General features: G+C 38.6%; 1 protein-coding gene across 6 annotated transcripts in view; it reads left to right on the top strand.

The window, feature by feature from the left end:
- The first annotated feature begins 4,790 nt into the window (after positions 1–4,790).
- Positions 4,791–23,520, top strand: part of TBC1D19 (TBC1 domain family member 19) — a 52,742-nt gene continuing 34,012 nt past the window's right edge. For 2 of the 6 annotated variants that reach the window (XM_065060680.1, XM_065060679.1), the window contains exons 1-4: positions 7,670–7,860; positions 17,299–17,371; positions 18,144–18,189; positions 19,965–20,040. In XM_065060680.1, the coding sequence (XP_064916752.1) occupies positions 7,762–7,860; positions 17,299–17,371; positions 18,144–18,189; positions 19,965–20,040 (294 nt within the window). In that variant the 5' untranslated portion in view covers positions 7,670–7,761. Of the gene's footprint in view, positions 4,876–4,997; positions 5,134–7,669; positions 7,861–17,298; positions 17,372–18,143; positions 18,190–19,964; positions 20,041–23,520 lie in introns of those variants that run through there. The other 4 variants (XM_065060682.1, XM_065060678.1, XM_065060683.1 and 1 more) reach the window with 4 other exon arrangements.

Genomic DNA, 23,520 nt, shown 5'->3' on the forward strand with positions numbered 1-23,520 from the left:
TGTTTATCTTTATTTGTAAATTAACCAAATTATCTTTGCAGTATGGACTTCTTTGATAGGCCTAATGCTATCCAACAACTGGATATAGAAAATTGTCACTTACAATTTTTTGAGAAACAGAGAGAGTTAGGTCAAGCCCATAGTGATAACAAATACTCTGATTTATTTCAACTCTTGAGCTAAGCTGTCCTGGGAGTATTTGACAGTATTTCCACACAGAGTGATTTCAAAACATTATTTGAACACTGAAACACTGAAAATAATAATTTCCATAGTTTCAGCATAGATGGGCTGTTAAACGATAGTAGTATTTGCCTTATTTGCCATGCTTTTGTCTATATAATTCTTAAGAAAACATACTCCGAGGAACCATTCCCATAGTTAGTTTGTACTATTTGCCCATGTTTATACAACATTACATTGTGCAGGGAGTTAATGCGACTGAAAGTATGTAAGTTTTAAATTCATTTTGATTGTTTAGTCTTTGCTTACATTAGAAGACTGCTTTAAAGCTGCCAAGGAGAAGACTCAGCTCTCAAAAGAAGGGAGAAACAAAAGTCTAAGGACAAATTCTGTTCTGAATTCTCTACATTAACATTTTGATAGAGCCAGGCTCAGTTAGGATGCTGTGGTATCCCCAAATACCCAGAGGCTTATAAATCAGACAAACAGATCAGAAGATGGATCTTTGAGAGATAATCTTTGTCTACAGAAAAGTTATATGAAATACTGTCAATTTTGCTTTAACAAACATTTGAAAATTTGCAACTAATGTGGAAGATTTTAATCATTTTTTGTGTGTGTCAGAAGTCTTGCATTTGCAGTTTCATGCATACTGGTTTGGCCCATTCTGTGATCAATTGCACTGGTGTTAAGCGAGCTTTGTACAGACAAAGCAGCACAAAACAGGCACAGATCATACAAATTGTGGCTACTACTGTCTCACTTCTTGGATACCTTATTTCTTCTTTTCTTCTCCTTTTATTCTAGTGCATTCATTTTGCAATCCTGCAATGTGGGAAAAATGAATAAATTGAAGTAGGAAAGGTATTTCTGATGAGATCATGACAAAAGATCCATAACAACTAGTATTTTATTTTAGCAGTGTTTGCTTATTGAAGTTGCTGGAGCAAGTAAAGGGTTCTTTAAAATGTATTAAGTGAGATGTTAGTGAAATGCCCCCAGATTCTACTTTCACTCACTCTGGTTTTAAACGCAGCAGTATCAGAAGTATAATCTTGCACAAACCATAATCTTACAGTGATGTTATCTCTTCATTTACATTTCAGTCAGAAAGCCAGAAGTTCCAGCTGCAATTTTATACTTTGTAAAGACAGACCTTCCCAAAGTCTTCAATTAATTCTTGAAGACTGCTCATAAAAGTTGTTATGAGAAGTTAAAATTTGGATGCTCTGGCAAAATAAAAAGTAAAGCTCTATTTATTTCACTAGCTGTTAAACTGAGTAATTTCCTACTGGAATAACTTCTTCACAAGACCTTCTATAGAGAAGGCTAGAAATTTAAAATTGGATTGTGTGAGAAATACTCAGATAAATTCTAAAGAATCAGATCATTATATTAATTGCTAAATACATTTTGATTTTCCGTTTTAAGAAGGAGTAGGTGGTAGATCACATACAATATTATCCAACCTAAAATTATAGGAAACCTGTTCTTGTTGTCTCATGTGTTACTAAATATCCAAGGCCTTCCAGATTTAATGCTGTTTGAGAAGAAACTGGCAGTACAAATTGATATTCCTTTGATGAAATCCAGCTTACTTATCAAGAAGGCAGTAAATTTCATTTCCCTGAATAGTTTGGGGAATGAGAAACTAAACAGGATTTTTCCTCACTTACACTTTTCCTGTCAGCCTGTCCTTTACCCAGTGGTTCATTTCGTTAATGACATGATAAGCAGTTTGGATATGTACAATAGTTCTGTAAATTTCCCAACAGACCTCCTGAAAGGTGAATATAAAATTTAAAACTAAGATTAAAAATATATGCCATACACAAAGTGCATAAACAGCTCAGTATATAAACTGCATTTCTGATTCAGCATGTGTTTTTCTTCAAAACTGATCTAGGTCCATGGGCTTCATTTCTGTTTTAATCCCAAGAAATCCTACTTCTGGATAATTATATTTTAATACATGATAAATGTACACATGGGATTTTACAAACCAGAAGATACAGAATGTTACTGCTAAAGCCCATGCCACTTGCTTAATAATAAAACATATGAAAAATGGACTAAACACTAGAAAAATTAGGTACTTCGTGTATGTTGGTTGTTTTGCATATCTGATAAGTCACAGTTGCTGCTATTATATGACTCAGCAATGCTATGAAAAAGCACCAGAAATAGATATTATGACGTGAGATACATGATCCTCTCTAGGCTTATACCTATCTAAAGCCAAGGTCTGGTAGGAAAGTACCTAAAATCAAGGACTGAAGCAATGTGAAACTCCTAAAACTAGACTGATAATTCTTCACGTCATTGGCAGGCAAAGTCTAGCTCTCAAGTTCAGCCACATATTAGATAAAATATATTACTACTCATGAACAATAGTCTGCAATAAGAGATGTTTTCTCCCCTGATAACTGAAGATACATCATCTAAGCTTCCTACATTCTTCAGATTGCACCCGTATTATTTGGGCAAAAAAATCTTATTACTCCTCAGGAACTGATTATTTTAAATAAAGTACTGAAACTTGTCAAAATATACACTGTAACTTTTTGGGCAATAATTTGAATAAAGCTTGAAAATGAAGAGGGTTGAATCACTGACAGAAATTTCTTGTTTGTCTCACCTCTCTGTTTCCAGCTTCAAACAATATGTTGTGGTTCCAACTGCACAAGGAAACCAGTGAATGTTATAAAGTTTGCAGGATTGTCCCATAACTAAGACTAAAGTTTAAAACACATTAGTCTAAGACAAAGAGTGAGCACACTGAGCAAAGGCCTGACTAAGATGTTCTCTGAAATAACCTGCTTGGATGAGAAATCCTGAGCAGTTTTTGAACCTGATGCTTTAGTTCACAAGTGAAGATCTGCTGATGGCTTGAGATGGAGGATCAAGATTATGGATTTTAAACCCTTAGGAGCTAAAATAATTCCAAATGGAGGAAGAATAAAAGAAGGTCTGGACAGGAGCAGCTTTTTAGCTGAAAAAAATCCAAACCACCGAGAACAAAAAATCCAGTTTACCTGAGAGGCAATAAAAATGCTCTTTTTTCCTGTCTCAAGGAACAAATATTCTGGGGCCTTTGGGGATGGGTAGGACGTATGTGGCTTTTGTTTGACATGTTTTGTTATTGTTTGTTTGTTGTTTTCCATTTAATGTCTTATCCTTTCGTTTTGTCAGAAAAAAAAAATGGTGTGGAAGGTTTCCTTACACGTGATCCAGTCTGCCATTAGAGATTTCACATGCTGGCAGCGTCTCATGTAGCACAAAGAAAGGGAACAACTTGGGGATCTACACAAAATTTATGATACATTATCAGGGTGAACGTGACATGTAGCTTGCCCTGGACAGCATTAACCCCCTATTACTCAGGGTGTCAATGAAAGGTAAGTGGTTTATCTACAGTAATGGGTGACAACGATTGCATGCTTAGTCCTATTTTGCATCATCCCTTATTCCTCACCGTGCCACCCTGCATAATGCACCCACCCCACACAGGTAAAGAGCAGTGTCCCAACTCCAGTCCCTCCCCTGCTCCCCCAGCAGAGAATGCAGCCCTAAGAGGGCTCTTCATGACTTGGTGTTTCTAACAGAAAGAGAATGAAAGATGAAGGGGGAATGAGGCCAATACAAGTGTTGTGAATTGTTATGGGGAAGAGTGCCTTGTGAGCAGCTGACTGAAGGAGCTGGGATTTCATTGATGCTGCTGGGATTCTGTTAACTTCCCTCACCCGTTACCCTGCCATATAAGTCAACTGCCTCTTTTGGTGATACCTACGGACAGCCCTGGTTTTTATTAGGTCAGCTAACACAGCTGTATGGAAAAAGCCAAGCTTCCAGACACTCATGCATCCTTTAGATGCCTTTCCATTTTCCTGACTTCACTGACATTCTAGGAAATAAACTCATCTTCAGAATAATTTAGAAGCATTAGAATATTATCTTATGTGGCCTTAAATAGAGCAGTACAATGTGTCTATTGCTTCACATCCTCTTCTCAATCGAAAACCTACCAGGGAAAAGAGGGAGAGAATACGGGTGAAATATTTCAGATACTCACTATGTAATTTTTGTCTTTCCCTTGCCAAATTTTTGATGCTTTCCAGACCTGAAGTGGCAAATAAACAAAAGACACTTGGGATACCAGTATCAGGTACCGTTAACAGCAGCAATGTGACAGAAAATGCAGTAAAGAAAGGTATAGCACTGTGGAGAACTGCAGCTGTAAATGAAGGTGGAATTCAATGGGGAACTGAACTGGTATTCCTCAGTGTGCGGAAGAGAGGGAAAGACCACAAAACAACCCAAAACAAAGCAGAAAAGCAATGACACCTCCACCAGACCTTCTGCTAAACCAGCAAGCTACCTGTGGTATGTTGTACTGGACATCATAAAACTATCTTAGGCTGACTGTACTGCAGTTGCTTACTTGTAATTTAAAAGTAAAATCATGATGAAAAAGCAGTAATTGTCACTTATCACATGAACCAAGTTAAAGTAGTCATGTGATAGCAGGGGCACAGGCTAACGGGTTGGCTGGGATTTCTGCCAGTGTCTGTTACTTAAGTGATATTTTCTAACAACGACCCTGTATTTCTCAAGCTGTGATGCAGTAAGCTCCTTGTAAGGAAACAGAAAAAGAAGCATGCACTCAAGCACAAGATTTCTTAACTGGATATGGTAAGAATACACAAGAAGCTGTTAACAGCCCTCAGTGAGATGCTGTAAAGATGATATCTTTCTGCTGCCTTGCTTCTTTCTCTGATGGGCACTTACAAGAAGTTTTCCTATCCGTATTGCAGATGAAACTGACCAAAGAGAAAGCCAGTGCATAGGAGGAAGGAAACCAGACTGGAAATAGCCCAGGAAAACAGGGAATGAAGAGCGACAGATGTGCACATGCAGGGGGCAACAAACTAAGGCAGATTTCAAACAGAGGTAGGTAGCTGCAGGAAATTACTCATCTGCAGCTGACATTAGCTATTTTTCCTGTTTCATTGACCTATAGAGATAAGGATGGCTTTTGCAGACCTGCAAAGCCCTATGCATTGCACATGAAATTCACCTGATGTATTGTTTCCCCGTGTTCCCCAGGAGTGGGGGAACTGACACTTCTAACCAGCAAGGTGTCGTGGTTTCTGTCCTGTTCCATCACCTGCGATCTGACTGAATGTGGTGCCTGCAGATCACAGCATGGAAAACAGCAAAACACCATGTTGTGCAACCAGTAGGAATGTGCCCAACCTCTGAGTCCCCACATATCAAGCAGTCTTGATAAATAACACACTTGTCAAATGCAATATAATATTGTCATCCCTGTGGCAGTCCACAAATTCTTTCGAAAAATGGAAAAGAAAATGCTGCTGAGGACTGTGCCAAGCAAGAGGGGAGGGCTTCCCCTCACACTTGCAGCTGCAATGTAAACCCCTGGACTTACAGACATGAGCTGTGGAGCTTAGTTGCATGCCCTGGTTTTCTGCATGTGCTTATCTTATTATGCTTGTTCAGCTGGGAATGTTGGCAAATATTTCATTAACCCCCAACACACAGAGATATAAAACATGCTTACTGTTTCCCCTAACTTCACATTTGCATGTGAGTGCAGAACAGACACAAAACTTGGTGCAAATCAGAACAGATATTCAGGCATTGGTAGACAACTGGGTATTTGATCTCTCCGTTGTCTCCATGAATTGAGAACTGAGCGCTTCTCAGTGTTTTGGTTTGCATAAGCAACTCTTTCAGGTTTTTCTACAGTTGGTTAAAGAACTTTTCCCTTTGATCTTCTATTCTTCTTTAAACTTTTCCTCCAGAGATGCTCACAGGTAAGTCAAAAGAGATTGCAGATAAGTTCAGGTGCATTTTATACCTAGTTTATACCTAGTTGTATATCTAGTTGTTTTTTCTAGCAAGTTTACTAATGGTATCTATCTTCATTTCCTTACATTTGTATCACTCAGCAGTGAAAAAGTTGCAACTTGATGTTTCAGAATCTTGAAACATTCCTTGTTACAAAGGGGTATGGCCATCCTCAGAGCTGAAAATGAGTATTAAGGCTTGGCTTTGGAAGTCAGTGATCAGATTTGCCATGTTATCTCCCTGAACTCTCTTAGTTTATTTATTAATTATTCTGGGATTTTCAAAATTAGTATTTTGGCTTAGTAAATTAGTTTATTAAGTGAGAATTTGACTACGTGGTCCCATTACTGATGCACATAGCAATAGGTTTTTCCTGAAGGACTAAGTGGATTAAAGTTCCTTGCATTTACACCACCCAACAAGATGCACATAGTACCACACAGCTGCTTGGCTTAAATGAGGGCTGTGTCAGCTCCTGGTACTGAGCCTCAGCATGGTGAGTGGATGGCGTAAGAGTCAAGAGTGCAATAAAACTTCGCCTGAGAACAGGTCAACTAGTGTCCCTCAGGAAGCACACAGAAAGGAACCTTGGGGCTGAATTTGCTGTTCACACCATCTGGATGTCACACATCAGGCCTTAAAAGCAGAATTTTAAACTGTGTCTCAAGCTGTAATGACATTAATCCTGCTACCTCACACTAGTGGCAAAGCCACTTAAATTGCAGTTAAAGATGTTTTTAAGCTAAACTTACTGACTGCATTGAAGTGGGTTTGAAGCCCTTTCACTGTCAGCTCCAGCTGAGAAGCAATTCAAGAAGCAGTTGCCTTGAGCTGCCAATGGCAGCAGCTCAGCTGAGGTGCGATAGCTGACTGTAAGAGAAAGCTTAGTTCTTCCCAAGGCAAAGCCAGACAGGTGAATTAAGCCGTGAGTAATGATGATGTAAGGTATTATTTAACTTGTTATTGAGACAGATCTGGAATGCTCACGGCCAGTTACTGTCCACCTGGTCCTACAGGTGGTGAGCAACAGCAGCTAGAAATGCCTTTGTGGGCTCCTGTCATGAAGCCCCTCAGCCAGGTGAGCGGCTGGGCACGCAGGTACAGCTGAGGCAGTCACAGACTGGGGACAAGGACACTTTTGTATGCAGAAGCCAAGGGCAGAGCAGCGCCCCAGGCATGTTTGGATGTCCCAACACCAACATGGCCAGGTGCTGGCATTCTGTGCAGCCAAAGCCCAAGACCCACTCGTAGGCTTTCCTTACACTTATTTCTGGCTTCCTTTCTAGTAATGATACATTATAAATGTTTATGTCGGACACAGAAGCAGCGCGTGAAGCTTTCACCAGAGCTTTAGGTGACCCTCATCTGGCCCATGGCGGGCGCAGGAAGGCCGCCGGGTGCCCGGGGCGAAACGGCGATCGGAGACACCACCGAGGCGTCTCCCCGGCTCCGGGCACAGCCCGCCTGGGCCGAGCTCCGAGGGGCCGCGGGGATCTACGCCACACCGGGCGGCGGAGGACGCGCTGCCGCGCTCCGGTCCCCACAGGCGCTGGGGAACGTTTCTGTGAGGCGGCGCTTTCCAGCCGGACGCCGCGGCGGAGGAGCAGCCCCGCCGCCGCCGTTGCCCGGTAACGCCGCTGAGCGGGGCGGGGTGCGGCGGTGAGCGCGGCCCGGTGCGGCAGCCCGCCCGCGGGCAGGGGCGCCGCGATGCTGGACCCGGACAGCGGGCTCTCCCTCACCATAGCGCGGATCGTGCAGCGGCTGAAGGGCTCCAGCCTCCACTCGCAGCTGGAGCGACAGGCCCGGGTGAGCCCCGCCCTGGCGCTGTGCCCGCAGGCCCGCCTCCCTCCCCTCCTCCCCGCCGCTTTGTTCCCGGCCGCCGCCCCCGGCCCGGGCCGCGCTGCTCCGGCGGGGCAGCGGCCCGGGGCTTCCCCTCCTTCCCCCCGTCCTCCATCCTCGGCCGGGCCGGAGAGCGGTCTGCTTGGTTTCTAGAGCTATATTTGTAAGTTTCTCCCCCCGGGACTGGAGGATTTCTCAGTGAATATTAAGATGATCCTCTTGCAGTCCCACTGCTTGCAATAGTTCCTGAAATTAATTGCTTTGTCTTTTAATCTCTAACTTGGAAAGATGTAAATATTACTTTTCCCCTCCAGAATACCCCTGAGAAAATGAGGGTTTGGTGAAAAGAAGTGAAAATAAATCAAAAACACAAATGAAAATACATTTAATGAAAATACATTTTTGTAGCTGGGAGGACAGTTGCTTTTTTATATTTAGTAACTTATCTGCATTTGAAACCAGATTTTCACATTTCAGCTGAACTTCATTTAGAATGTTTCAGATTAAGGTTTTATCAACTTTCATGTAATGACATAGCAGTGGTGCTATTACAATTATTGTGTGTTAATGAAATAGTTAAATAGTTTGGATTCAGTTTTATAAAATCTTGGTGGTTTGTTGTTTTTTTTTTTCCCCCAAACAGTGCTTAAAATTGTACAGGGTTTCAAATGAAACATAATTTTCTTCTTTGAATATCTCTAAAGTTTTCTATAGCAAGTGACTTCACTGTGTGCTTCCCCCCCCCCCCCCCCTTTCTTTTTAAACATATGCTGGTTTGGTTTCTAAATGGTTTTTTAAATATATATCTGTTTTGCTTCTTTTGACTGGTTGTTCTCTAAATATGTGAGTAGGCAAATATGCATGGCAGAGGGGCTGGAACTAGATGGTCTTTAAGGTCCCTTCCAACCCAAACCATTCTGTGATTCTGTGACTTGGAGGGGGCTGGAAATATAAAAGAATACAGCATCGGGTTCCGCTAAGTGTTGAGGAATTCAGCATCCCAAGTAGATGGCCTGACATGAAGTGTGGAGAGTCAAATTCAGGACCTTGTCCTCAGTAAAGGAAGTGATGGGATTTCGGAACAGGACTCTTTAACAACTACTGATTGTAATAAAACACGTATGTGCTCACCTTTGCTTTCATGCTTTTGTCACCGTCACCTCTGAGGCCTGATTTTGCAGTCACTTGACCTTTGCATGTTTGTTTTGAAACACAAGAGAGCTTGATGTTGTCAGCAGTTGACAGTGTATTTAAATGCTGCTGGCGGGCGGCTATTTCATACAGGCATTTTGTAGAGGTGGACACTCTGAGGACCTTAGCAGTGGCCTTCCATGGTGGCGTCTGATGTCTAAAGAGGTGGTTAAATGTCTAAATCCCTCCGTGACGCTGTAGCATATCAATTTAGTCAATGCAAGCAGAAACCCTATTTAATCTAAAAGCACAGAGACAACCTATAAAATTAAGAAAACAGTGTCATGACCACAGCCAGATCTGTTGTGATAACTTTGCAGAACACTGCTGTTTTACAAATTTCTCAAAGAACTTAATGTATATATAGATCAGAAGATTATTCTTGTCATATGAAGTGCTAAGAGGAAAAAAATAACAGGGCAACAATATTCGAGTTGATTCTGAGAGTAGGTGTTTGAAGAGTTTGTAATAGAGATTAAATCAGAGCTCTGGTCAGGGTAGTGATCTGAAAGACTGGAAAGTCTATATAATGAACTAGAGGATTCCATAATCTAAGGAGTCATCTTTTGGAGCTTGCAGTTTAAATTAACAGGGCCAACTGTACACCCTATTTGTCGGGAATCTGTATATTCTCCTTGATCTTGAATTTTTTAACTGACCTTGCATGCATTTCTTTTCCTTCATTACAGTATAGACTTGTTTTATTTATAATGCTTGTATAGGTATATTATTGCTACACAATGCGGTTGCAGAGCTGCTATCAGCAAGTTCCTTATCCTTCCTCCATCCCTTAACAGCTGTACAGAATTCTGAATGTTTCTGAATTTTGCTACTCTCTGTATTAAGTTGTTGCTTGATTTCCCTCTCATGACATAGAGTCTTTCTGAAGCTGCATTATCAAATACAAAACCTTTGCTACTGGTATGTGTCATACCTGAACCCCAGTTTATCAATAGGATGTGGTGAGTTTTCTGTCTGCTGGTTAACAGTCAGCTTCTGAACAATGCTTAGTCTGCACTGGTTGCACTGTTGGTCTATGTGTGGTCCCTTTTTAGGCAATTTTAAGCCATTTTTGGGGACACATACTGTAGTTTTAGAAATCTCTTGAGGCAGTGCATCAGAATAAAACTTTCTTGTTTTGGGTATTTAAACTACAGTTATACTTTACCTTTGTAAATATTGCTCTTTATCTGACAGTTTAGAAGATTACACTACTGATACTCATTCCTCAAAAATATTTGCCATCTCTGAAAACATGAGAGTCAGAATGGATTTAAGGTCCATTATAATATTGCCTGAAATTTTTGAGAAGTCATGTAGTCTCACAAACAGTATTTTAAATATTAACAAAAACTCTGTTTTGTAAATTCATCTCTTCTTTTAACACCTGGGGAGGAAAGCTCAAAATGAACAGTTTCTTTCACAAGTAAGTAGAACTTTTGGGAAAACACAATATCCTGACATTATTTGCGGGAGGTGATAGAGTAGCCCTGTGATTATGCTCTGATCACACCAGTCCTGCGCTCGCCTGTCACCGAGGGCCTGAGCTTGTGTCAAGGGCTCTGATGCACAGTCTCTGCAATAAGTTTGGCATGGGCACCAAATGATTTGCTGTCACAGCTTTAGCTCTGTGCTTGCCAAGATAATTGCATTTTTGTCCCAAGGACTGAGGTAGAGTCATATACTTGTGTCCAGGTTTTGATTGCGGGGTGACAATAAAACCATGGCAGATGTGGTGTTAACCCTCTCTCCCCTCACTTTCCCCCTTCAGCCCCTCCCTCTCCCCCCTTCCCACTAAGGACAGGTGATCCGGAGGGAAAGAAGGACAGAGAGAAGAGAGTTGGAAAAATTAAAAATGTTTTACTAATGCTATTGATAAGAATAGAGAAAATAATACAAAATATACAAAACCAATCTTGAAAGTCCCAGCAACTGCAGAGCCGGCACCTGAAGTCCTGGATTGGACTCTGCAGCCAACCGGAGCTGGATTCATTCTGTCACTGGGCCTCAGTTCGCAGGGACGACTAGCAAGGTCCTCTCCTAATGTTGGCCATAAGGAAAAGGGATGAGATCCTTGTGATCTCCCACTTTTATATGAAGTATTCACATGAATGGGATGTTATACTCCGAGAAGTGCATCCATGCTTATCAATAACTTCGCATTCCATTGCTATGTTTACCAAAACATGTATCTGGTTCTCCAGGAAAATGCAGTTAATATGAAGCTTTAGCTGACAGGCCAATTCACTAAAAGAGAAACTTGTTTTTAACAAAACCAGGACAACTTGTTAGTGATGATTTGGAAAATAAATTTTAGGTTGATTTTGTAGGTTGAGTTTTGGTACATTGATAGTGTGTTTGCAGTTAATACAAAGAGATTAGTGCAGGAGGGAGTGTAAATTTGCCAGTCATTTGCTCTGAAATTTCTTCTGAGTGTATTTTGTAGTGTGATTGAAAGGCAAGGATAACAAAGAGCCAAAATATTAGACAATAGCTTTTCAACAGGTAGAATTGCTGCTGGGGTTACTGGAGTATCAGAAGAGGAATCTGATCTCAGTTTCTCAGGTGCAGCATTCACTGTGTGAGTTTGTAACCAAATTTATTTGCTTTTGTCTTAATTTTTCTCTTCTCTTCTTGGAATGTGAATGTTTTTTAAGGTGAAAGTTAGAAGTGGTTAGAAAAACTGAGACATGACATCTTCAGTCACAAAATGTGGTTTGAAAATAAATATATTTGTGAAATCTTGCTAAAATTTTGTTTTAGGGAAAATCTTTGTCAGTGAAGTAATAAAAAAAATAAAACAGTTCAGAGACATGAAAAAAGTGCTACTTTTTAACACATTTTCATTTGCAGACAATTCAGAGACTTTGTTTTTCATCTTGTTTGAAGGGAGTCAGGCTTTATTAATCAATTAAGATTAATCAATCTTAATTTTTGTTCTCTGCAAACCCCTAATAGAAATCCGTCTGACTTGTGAGTTGCCTGGAACCTCTAGTGGCTGGGGGCAAATAACAAGTAAAGTTAAAAAAACCCAGACAAGCAATCAAACCTAAACAAAAATACCCCACTAAACTAGCTAACCAACAAACAAAGAAACAAACAACAGCCTCGGTAGTTTTAAATTGAACAAGAAACGCTCACAATCCAAAGAATCCCTCTGGGCATTTTCTGTGTAGACATTCTCAGTTCTGTTTCTTGTAGGTGGGTCGGTAGTGGAACAGCTTGAGGGAGAACTTGTAGAAAAACAGGATAATGGCTGTCAAACTAGTCTAAAAGTGGTAACTTGTCTGTAAGAATCAGCCCTGACACCCCATCCCTCCCCACTCTGACAATTAAGTTTGGGAGTGAGAAAAGATTTTAGGAGATACCTGAAGGTATAAACAAGGTGTGGAGAGACACGCCGGGGGATGTCATGGTCAGAATGATTGCCCAGAGGAGAGGGCTCTGCCGTCACTCTTTGAGCAGACCTGTGACTAGTACCACAAAAGCTTAAAGAAAATATTAATGAAAGTGAGAGGTGACGGTCTTCACAAGCCTTCAAGTGGGGCAAGGAAGAAGAGGAGTTTGCTTTGGGAGCACCGGGAGCAGTGCAGCTGGGGTGTTGCCCGACTGTGCGAACATCCTAGAACCATTTATGTGGAGTGAATGGTTTGCAAGATATCTGAGGATACTATTTTCATGACATTTTTCTCCCAACAGTTAAAAAAAAGAAATTGATACTGATTCTTACTTAAGTAAAAGATCAAATTGAGGAGGAGAATGTTTCTGTGAAATGTAGCATTTATTTAATAAAACTTAGCAAATAAACGTAGGCACATGAGTCATCATAGATAATTAATGATTCATTTTCGTGCACTGTGTTTAACAAAGGGCTTACTATTCCCTCCTGCTAGAGCTTGTACTTTGGTTCACCGGTAACATTTGCAGTACAGTGAATTTTAAATTTAATGCATTTGTGTATATGTTGAAGAGATTACGGAGTTCAGAAACAACACAAGCTTGATTTACACATTTTTTTTTAGTCATGTAGATGATATGTTTTACTTTTTGTGTGTATTTTAGTTGCAACACTGATTTTTATTCAAATAAAATGTAGAAAATTTATTAAAACATCAAACCTGTATTATTAAAAATGTATCCTGTGTATCCTGTAGGAGAACATAACATTTGAAACTGTTTATTCCTGTATCAGGCTAACTGAAACTCTCTGTTTTGACCGCGAGGTTATTTTTACTTGTGTAAGAAAGTTCACAGTACTTTTTCCCTTCGTGTAATTACTGTCGAAATGTAGAAGGGCTGGAAAATTGTCAATGTGGTCAGGGTTTTACACTTAACTGAAAAGTGCTTAGTTATGCTCAGAATGATTTCTCTTTCTGTTATAGAAACATATAAAGCTAAACCAAAATCACTCCATTGTATCTGCATGATTTAAAGTGTTTAGAGAGTGTTTATGTTGAAATTGTTGTGATCATACTTGAAGAGGTTTTTAAACAAGTCGCCTTGATCCTGATAAAATGTAGTTATGCAGAATGAAGTATGTGAGAAAATGTGAATATTTATTAGCTTTCATTTAAATTACTTCTGCTAAAGTTGGGCTGTATTTGGGGTAATGTACTTTGTTGCAATTTGGGAAACAATAGCAATAAAAGCGGAAAACATTGTGCACTTGTGCAAAATCATAACGAACAGTAATAATGCTTTGAGAGTGTACATACTTATCTAAACCAAAAAGGCTTTGAAGAGAAATCATGGTGGATAGCCTGTAAAAATATTTAGACTGTGTAAAGTTGTTTGCAGAACTGTTTGCAGCAGGATAAAAAATATGTGCTCACCTGATGCAGTTCCACATTTCAGCACAGTTGGATCACTTCTCTGCAATGTTTGTTCTTGCTGAGAAAAGAAATAATTCAACACAGGAGTTACGCTGGAACACTTTGTTCTGTCAAGCCTCCTTTTTGTAGTATGCTGCTGGTCCTCTAGCTCTTTCCTGTACTTCTTTGAGTGTGGTGCCTTGATGGCTGATTTGTCTTCTTGCATGATCAGTGCTGTTCCAGTCATCATGACTGAATGCCATTTCCAAATTTAGATGTTAATTTGCAAATAGATTTCTCGCTGTGTTCAGTTGCTCTACAAATCAATTTACTATGCCTGCTAACTTTTTCCACCTAGCACTGCACTATCCTGTTGCTTGCTTTGAGCCAGATCAGCATTGAGTGTCTGGATTTTCTTCCATTGTGGCATCCAAGTCCAGAAAGTGTGATACATTTAGAGTATCGCTTATGGTGGTGACTGCCTGTATCTCAGCAGGATACCTTTACAGAAGAAGATGTACATGAAGGATTGCTAGTGGTACCTGAGACAGCTTTTGGAAGGTTTGGCAAAATTTTAAAAGGTCCCAAACTATCTTTTATCTTCTGTACAGCTGAAGAACAAGAGGGTGCTAATGCTGTAATAATAGCTTGTTTTATGAAGGAATGTCTAACTGCCAGTTGCTTCTTGATTTGGAAGAAGGTGACCAAGACTGTAGATGACCACGGGCACCCAATGCCTGAGCCCTGGTGCTCTATTCACAAGAACATGCACAATGCCAGTTATATGGGAAAAGAAACTGGTAGACATTAACTTTTATTTAAAATAATTTGTTACTGATTGCTAAAATACGCTGCTTTCATCCCTGTCTCCTTCCAGGACTCTGTGTTGGCCTGACTGAGCCTCTGAATAGCGTGAAGAGGTGAAGATAACTGGTGGAGACTGATGCACTAACATAGTCCTTGGAGAAAGTTCTCCCCAGAGTGCTGTCCTGCTTCCTTTTTGACTTCTGCCCTGCTGCATACAAACGAGTCACTGTTTTTTTCATTCTGTAGCAGGGGAACAGGCTCTGTTGGGAACAGCAGTTTACAAGAAAGTCCTCTATTGTATCTTTTGGCCTGGCAGGGAAAATGGGATTCATCTGTGTGGACTGAATGCCTTTATTGCCTCAAATGCAATACGCAGTATCAATTTCAAGAATTTCCAGGAAACCACACAAAAAAAAGGATCATTAATATGAGTGTCAGACCTTCCTCAGTGAGCCAAGAGCTCACAAATTTTACAGATGTGTGAACAGTAGAGAATTAAAATACTGTTCTCCTGATCACACTTTTGTCACTTTTTGCACTGTCTACAATGTCAAGACAATGAACCAACTTTTTAGTAGATTGTAAAGCTACTTTGTTGTTGTTGTTGTTGTTGTGATTAATCAGCTGTCAATGAGTTGTATTCGTGAGGGAGTTTTTGCATATCTAAAAAGGATTTTGAAACGTGTACACGGCTGCACAGGTAAACACCCTGTGGACACTGAGATTAAAATTGGCCATATTTAACCCAGGAGACAAAGTTAATATTTACAAAACTGTGCACAAAAACTTCCAAGGAACAGTCAGGCACAATCTGCCCAATTTGACACATATCACTTTATTTAAAATTCATACAGGAAAGGTACAAATTCACTGCCTTACAGCAGAAAAAAATTAAACTCAGCCTGACATACATCAGTCCAAAATGGACATAGGACTTTCCATCAAAGTTGGTTTAGAAGGAATCCTTCATAAAATACTCCTTGAGGCTATTGCTTAAAAGCATATTTTGTGAGCTGTCCAAGAACTCCCATAAGAATCTTTCTTTGGACCCCTGCCTTTGGTGGTGAACCTTTGCCAGCTATTACCATTGTGCTAAACAGAATACATGTTTATCATTTGACACGAGAGTTATGCAACTCACCACGCCTTATGGTTTGTGCTTATGATCCTTTTTTTCTTTTTCCCTGGAAAGCATGCTTAAGATATCTTTGCTATTGCAGTCCATAAACCAAATATAAAAGCTGTCCTGACCTGTAATGGCAAGGTGACTTAAAATAAGAGCAGAAATGCTGATGCTGTCAGTCTCTGCATTGTTGGCTGTTCCTCCTTTCAACTAAGGCAAATGGAAAGGTTTCCTTAAAGTTCTGCCTTGTGAATTTATCTAGACCAACTTTTCCAGCAAGCTGTACAGCACAGCAAATACCCTTTTCTATATATAAATTGTAAGGTAAATGGTAGAATTGTGGAGTTTGTTAGTTGTGTGTGATGGACCTAAAGCATACCGTGCTGTCAGCAGTGCTGTTAGGACTGGCAAACTGCACAAGCTGGACTCAACTTTTAATCGCAACATAAGTTACTGCAATAGAATCAGCAGCTGATATGCCTCCAGCATGTTGCTGAGTAGCTTTTGGTAAGAGATATCTCACATTTCTAGGCAAGTGATATGGCCATATGCTTCTAACATATGCCTTGAGCTGTCATGGCAGTGGAATAAGTTGCACACAGCTCTCCCAGTGTTACTTTCAAGCTAGCAGTCGGGGCTGCTATTGTTTTCTAAGCCTCTAGCTTTATCCTCTGGTGTTAACTGGGTATCGTCACACTTCATGTTTAGAAAAATATGTATTAGAAGTCACTTCACAGACACTCCTGAGTTTCTGATGGCTGTGCTTTGAGACCTTTGTGGTCTATTTGTTTTCTCCTCTTGGTCTAGCTATGAAAGAAGAGATGCCGTAGCTGCTGCTCCTGCTGTTGCTGAAAAGTCTGCAGCACCATGTGCATGGTAGTGTCATGGTATGGTTGTGACGCTGGTTGGTGCCTAATTGTCTGTGTTGAGTGCATTTCATTACAAGAGGCTGAATGTACCTGGTTGTCCCAGCTGCAGTGGGGAATGTTAGGTCCAAAGTTTTTATTTGCAGTTTGAATATGGCATTTCTGATCTGAAAGAGCTGAAGTTATGGAATATTTTCAGTTTGATTCTTTTGATGTAGAATACAGTGAGTGGCTTTGAGTTACTTCCTTGTGTAGGTTATGACCAATCCTTTAATGTCTGGAGCCTAGCATTATGCTAAGTACATGAGATACTTGCTCAGGATATTAAGCATACACGTCACTGCATACTCCATCTCCCTTCTTCTCTCTCCTTCCCCACATACAGCTTTTAGCACTGATGTAAAAACAAAGACATCGAGTAGGTAAAAAGTGGGCTGATTTTTTTGGCTTCAATTGCCATTGTTGAATTAGTAGGAAGCAGTTTGCTTTGTATGTAACCTTGAGCATCTATGTTTCTTTTTTCATAACTTAAAATATGCAATCTACTTTCTTTTTAGTGCTTGCTTGGTGCTTATTTATTTATTCAATTATTAATTTCTCATATTAGGTTAGTCTACACAAACCAGAAATTAAACTGGAATCACTGAAAGAAGATATTAAGGATTTTCTGAGGACATCAGGTTTGTAATACTTCATTGATACATTTGTGAATAGTATAGATCTACATAAGAACATATGTGGCACACATGATGAAAATAGTAGTTTCTGCTGCTTGGTATCTTGTCCCTGGCAGTAGACAAAAGCAGACATTCAGTGATTCTAGGTTGCTAAAGGAGATACAGAAAATTAAAAGGGAAAAAGTTCTTGGATTCCAGCAGCATTTTGAAAAACATACTGTGCAAATCAGTGATTTTATAATTTTATCAGATATTGGTAATTTTTTGAAAGTTCTGAATGATACAGAAGTTCAGTCACTTCTGAAAATGGAAATTAATGTTCACAGAGGTGCTTTTGAAAATTTTACCCTTAGTTAATTTCCCACTTTCCATTGGAAGATGTAGGCTATGTAACTATAATGTGAAGATTTGATTATAAGTGATATAAAATTTATAATAATCAAGAAAACTGTGTCTAATAGTATTTGTAGTTGTTTTAATAATATGATGGCTTTAAAAAATAGCATATAATATCTAATCAAAACTATGTTGTAATTAGTTGAACAGTAGATGGAAATAAAGGATGTTCAACCTTTAAACAGGTCTCAACTTGCAATTTTTCTTGCAGTTTTTCCTATATTAATTAGATTAAGGTTTCTTCGTCTCTTCCTGTTTGTCTGCTAGGTAGACATGAATTGAGACAAGACAGAAAACTAGTGACTGCAAAACAACCTCTGATTCCTTTTCCATTAGTATTAATTCCTAAAGTAGTCTTCTGGATATTTTATTTTAACAGGTTGGGAAAAGAAGCTTCAGAATGCTGTTTATAGTGAACTCAATGTGTGAGTTTATTTAGTATTTTTATTTAATAATTCTACTCACAGGATTTGTATTCCGATTCATTTGTATATATAGGTGTATGATGTGTTACTATTAATCTCCAAGATCTGTCATACCAAGGGTACCTGCTTTGTTTTTGTTTTTGGAGTGCCATTATTTCTTTTCATCCCCATGAAATACTGGACTCAACTACATTTTAAAGAATGGGTGAAACAAATATCACCAAGTTTTTTAGTTCCTTCAGTAATTTCTTTGTTGTTTTACTTCCAAAGGACCAACAGTCATAATATAATTCTTGTGTAGCTGAGTTAGTTGTTGCAAATGAATTTCAGTTATTTTCAGATGTTTATGACAGTATCACACATATTTTTTTAATTAATTATTAAAAAGAATCTTTAAGGTTTTGGATCTCTAGATCTAGCAGATTAGTGCTCATCATGCTTGGGATATGGTTATAAACACACTGAAATTTGTGAAATTCCCATTTTATAATTGTTCTGTGAACTTTGGATTAGACTTCTGGGAAGCATAAATTGCTGTTACATTCTGACAAGGTGGGAAGGTGAATTTTGTAACAGACGTAACCATAAATGCAACTATATAATAAGAAATGTGTATGCATACCTATTTCTGCTAATTTAAACAAGCTTGTTAGCAGTTTTGAACGATGTGTCTTAGTAGTACTTCAGCAAAATACTTCTAAATGTATCTGTTAGTAAGGATTCATGTTCATTCTATCTTTCAAGGGAAAAGTATTTACCTGTCTCTTAGACTAATGCTTGTACTTTCTTTGACTTCACAGAAATAGGCTGCAAAATAATGAAATTAGCCCTGGAAAATTGAGATTAAGTAAGAATACCATGATTTCATGACCATTGTGGAAAAGCCAGGAAATGGCATTGCTGAAATCTGTTAGTGTTGATTCCATTTTACACATGGGCACAGAGTTGTCCAGAACAAATTAGCAGCAAGTAAAAGAATGATCTTGTCAGTTAAAAATGGGAAGAAATTTGGGGAGGGTTTTGCAAAATCGCATGATACGAACTGACTGAATACATTTAAACCAAAGAAAATTCAGGATAACGAGAGAAGCTTTGTGTAAATTTGGTTTCCTGAAAGAAATTTGAGAAAGTTAAGATTAAATGGAATAAAGAGTTTGACAATAATTCATTGGAAATTGTCTGCACTACTGACAGACAAATTAGTGTTTTGGTTTGGTTATGTTTTTTAATTTTTGTTCCAGCTTATGTATTTTGGCCTAATGCAGTTTATGAATGGATATTCAACTTTGCTGAGGTCAATACCACAAAGTTTTAGTTGCTTTGTACATGTACATGTTCACTATTGGTTTTTGAAAGGAAATCCTCCAAAAATATAGTCTTTAAAAAATATATAATATCCTGGATAGTAAAAGTTCCAGAGAGTCATAAAGATGATATGATGTGAAGAGGAGGATACACTTTTAAAATACCTGATTTGTTCATAAATTATTTGATTTTATTTTGCAAATATGTGAAATTATTATAGAGTGTTACTTTTAGTAGAAGAACTCATGTTGAAATGTTACTAATACTTACATACCTTTGTATTGTTTATGTCCATAGGAAAGGATGAGGAGGAAATACTTCTAAAAACTATGTTTATTCTTAGTTTTGATCAACATACACAGTGGTTACTAGTGCTCTCATAGAAGAAGTTATGTTTAGGTTTACAAAGACAGAGTTAATTAAGCATAATAGAAATCTGACCATTTAAAACCTACAATACTTTCTTAAAGGTTTCCTTCGCCCTGTCATCCTGCAGCACCGCCTGAGCATATGAAAGAACCATTAGCTTATATGAGGAAAGCACAGGTTGGTTGTTATCAATTTTACTGCTAATATGAGATCTTTGACTTGACTGTTTGACATTTACTCTGTATGATGTTACTGTACAATTTCTAGGTATTATACTGTAGGAAAAACACAAATTCGTAATTGCATCGCAGTTGTTAATAATGTTGTATATGTGACATCTTAAATACATGCAAAAAATGCTCAAGTAATTCTCCAATCATGAAAGAAGTAGGATATAGTCAGGCAGGTGAATATTTTAGAATAGAGACAATGTGAAATATGTCAAGGAGGATAATTTCATTTTGTTGGAGAGAAGAAAAAGCGTAGCTATAGGTCATTTCACTTAAGTTACAAAAATGTCTTTTTGAAGAGACACAGGCAGGCAGTTTTGCAGTGAATGAAAACAGGCTGCAGAGATAGTGAGATCTTCAGGAAGTAGAGATATATTTAGTACTTAGAAATATGAAAGGAAGATGAAAAGTATAGAGCTAAGAACCTAAAGGCATATTGAAGGAGAATAAGAGAAACTGGACTGCAAAAAATTAAATGAGGATTTTTAGAGTCAGGAAAAAAGAGAGTTTTGATTTGTTGGTTTTGTTTTTTCACCAATATATGCCATTTGAAATAAATTAAAAAGTCCACATAAAAAGGTAAAAAAAAATGCTTGAAGAATATGATCTGACCAAAATATCTGAGGTAAGGATAAAATTGTATTGATCTCAGCCGTGCTTAGAAATATATTGCAGTATTCTTTTACAAGGTATTTGACAAATTGTGTTACTTTTTAAATCATATTGTTGCTTATTCCAGTAAAGCTTATCTTCCTGTCCTGAGTTTGAATCTTTAGCATTTGGAGACAAAGATTGTATTAAACAATTTTTCTTCTGTGGTGTGAAATATAATGCCACAATTTACTGCCTGAAAATAATCACTCATCAGTTTACTAATGCAAAACCCACAGAGATGTATCTGTGTGTGTGTTTGTCTTAAACCAGCTTCATTGGTTATTATTTTATAGAAGTGTTTACCATACTTAGGGTAAGCAATATTTTTAGCTCTATATGGGAAGGACTGTTTTTCTGATAGTTTAGGAATGAGTAGAAGAAGCCCTGGTTTTGCTAGTTTCAAAATTTCATAGCCCTGTTTCGAAGAGTATTAGGCATCCATGTCCTCTGGGGTGGGTTAGCCCTGGTAGGCAGCTCAACCACTTGCTCATGCTCCTGCAGCGGAATAGGGGAGAGAATTGGAAGGGCAAAAGTGAGAAAATTTTTGATAAAACCAAATAAAGACAGTTTAATAGGTAAAGCAAAAGCTACACATGCTAGCAAAGCAAATTAGGAATTAATTCACTACTTCCCATGGGCAGACAGATGTTCAGCCATCTCCAGGAAAGCCGGATCCGCCACACGTAACGGTTACTTGGTTTCACTCCGGTGGTTTCCAGAGCAAGGCAACGTTAACCAGCCATCTTCAAGGAGACTGAGAAACTCTGCTGGGTCTGGAGGACCCATGTTGTTTGAGTTAATAATGCTTATTTTTGCTTGATCTTCTTTCCATTACCTCTAAATTGGTCTCCAATGAAAAAAATGATAGGTTCATCTGAAATCTGTGCAGTCAGAAACATAACTCTGGGTGATCTTTTGTGATACAGTATACCTTTCTGAAGGTCGGGCAGTTCTTAAAACTTGAGTACTGGAGTACAGTCACAAAAATGAGAATTCTGATCCGTTACTTCAGGAAATCTTAAGCATGATTCAGTGTGTCCTTGTTGAGTAGCATCAACTGGTTGTCTAAAAACACAGAGACCTGAAAAGATAAATTGTTCCCTGGTGGGCTGTACTTCAGACTTTCGGGAATATAGAAGACCATAACTGTTTTTTGTTGTTTTTTTTTTTTTTTTTTTTTTTTTTTTTTTAAATCTGTTTGTCCCTTTTTTCATTAGATTCTTTACCTCTATGCTTCTACTCAAATCTGTGATGATCTTGCTGAAGTGGAGCTTTACTAAAGCAAATCCTTCCTCCCAGTACTTAAATTTTCCTGTGTTCCTCTTTGCTCATTTTCAGATCTCGCAATTTGAAGAAAGTGCATACATAAAGAACACACCTGGTTAAAAACTTACCTTGAAATACATTGTTATATTTGTTATTGATATTCTGGTAGGTTTTTTCACCCAGCCAAGACCAGATTCTCCGTGTTGTACACGCTGTACAGACACACAATCGAAAAAAAGCACTCTGACCTGTAGGTTTATAGTTACAAGCTAGAGCACGCCCCAGTGCAATTTAAAATATGAGTAATGTTACAGTTTATTTAAATAGGAGTGTGGGTACTAGGAACTTTTTACACAGAGATGTTCCTATCCCTACCCTAATTTCTCCCAGAAGACTTAAATAATCCATAAAGGACAAAAACCAGCTAGATTATTTATTTTCTTTCTTGAAACAGACTGGTGGACTTTGAAAAACTTGAAATGACAATATGGCATATTCTAATGCTGTGGCTGCTAATGATCTGCTTAAAACAATAGTCAGTTCAGCTTTCCTAGTTTACAAATCTCTTTGAGAAGATGGACGTGAGTGCTTAAATAGTTGATAAAGAAAAATCGTATTTTCTCTGAAAAGTATTAAAGTAAAAAGAAATTTGGTAACATTTTTGTTATTCCTGAAAAAGTTTCTGTTTCTTGTTACAGAAGTTGTGGTAGGGGATATTCAGTATCTTTTAGATTGTGTATTGATCTGGCTTCTTGTATCCTAAATTAAGTTATGCCTCATATCAGAGACCAAATGAAAAGTTCGTGAGCATCAAAATGAGTGCATTACCAACATTGTTTCTATATTTCTCTTCTTTCTGAAATTTACAGGTTTTGATTCGAGAAAATGTACCAAATGAAATCTGTGTTCAGATACCTTGAACTGTACCCACAGAGTAGGTTTTATTAGGTACCCTCTGAAAGAATCACATTTCCGTCTAGTCTTGTAGAAGAAAGAATTTTATGATTCATTCTTGTGGAAAAAAAGTAACTAATCCTGGCTAGTTTATGCATTTGTGACATATTTCTCTTTAGTTTATTTGTCTACCCTGTTTCATTTAACTGCAGTGAAAGTTCATAAATGACTTTGCTACAGGATAAGATAAATCTGATTTGTAATAGTCATGTTTGGAATTGTTTGCAAATTGCACTGCTGCGTTCCTTAGTCTAAACTGTTTTACTGAAGGTTATCATTGTAACCATAGCAATCATAGAACCTTAGAATCATAGACTGTCCTGAGTTGGAAGGGACCCATCCACAAGAATCATTGAGTCCAACTCCTATCCCTGCGTATGACAACCCCACAGTTCACACCATGTGTCTGAGGGCGTTGTCCGGTTTCTTCTTGAACACTGTCAGGTTTGGGGCCGTGACACCTCCCTGGGGAGCCTGTTCCAGTGCTCCACCACCCTCTGGGTGAAAAACCTGATGTCCAACCTAAACCTCCCCTGGTACATCTTCCTGCCAT

This window comes from Columba livia, chromosome 4, assembly GCF_036013475.1.
Source record: "Columba livia isolate bColLiv1 breed racing homer chromosome 4, bColLiv1.pat.W.v2, whole genome shotgun sequence".
NCBI lineage: Eukaryota > Metazoa > Chordata > Aves > Columbiformes > Columbidae > Columba > Columba livia.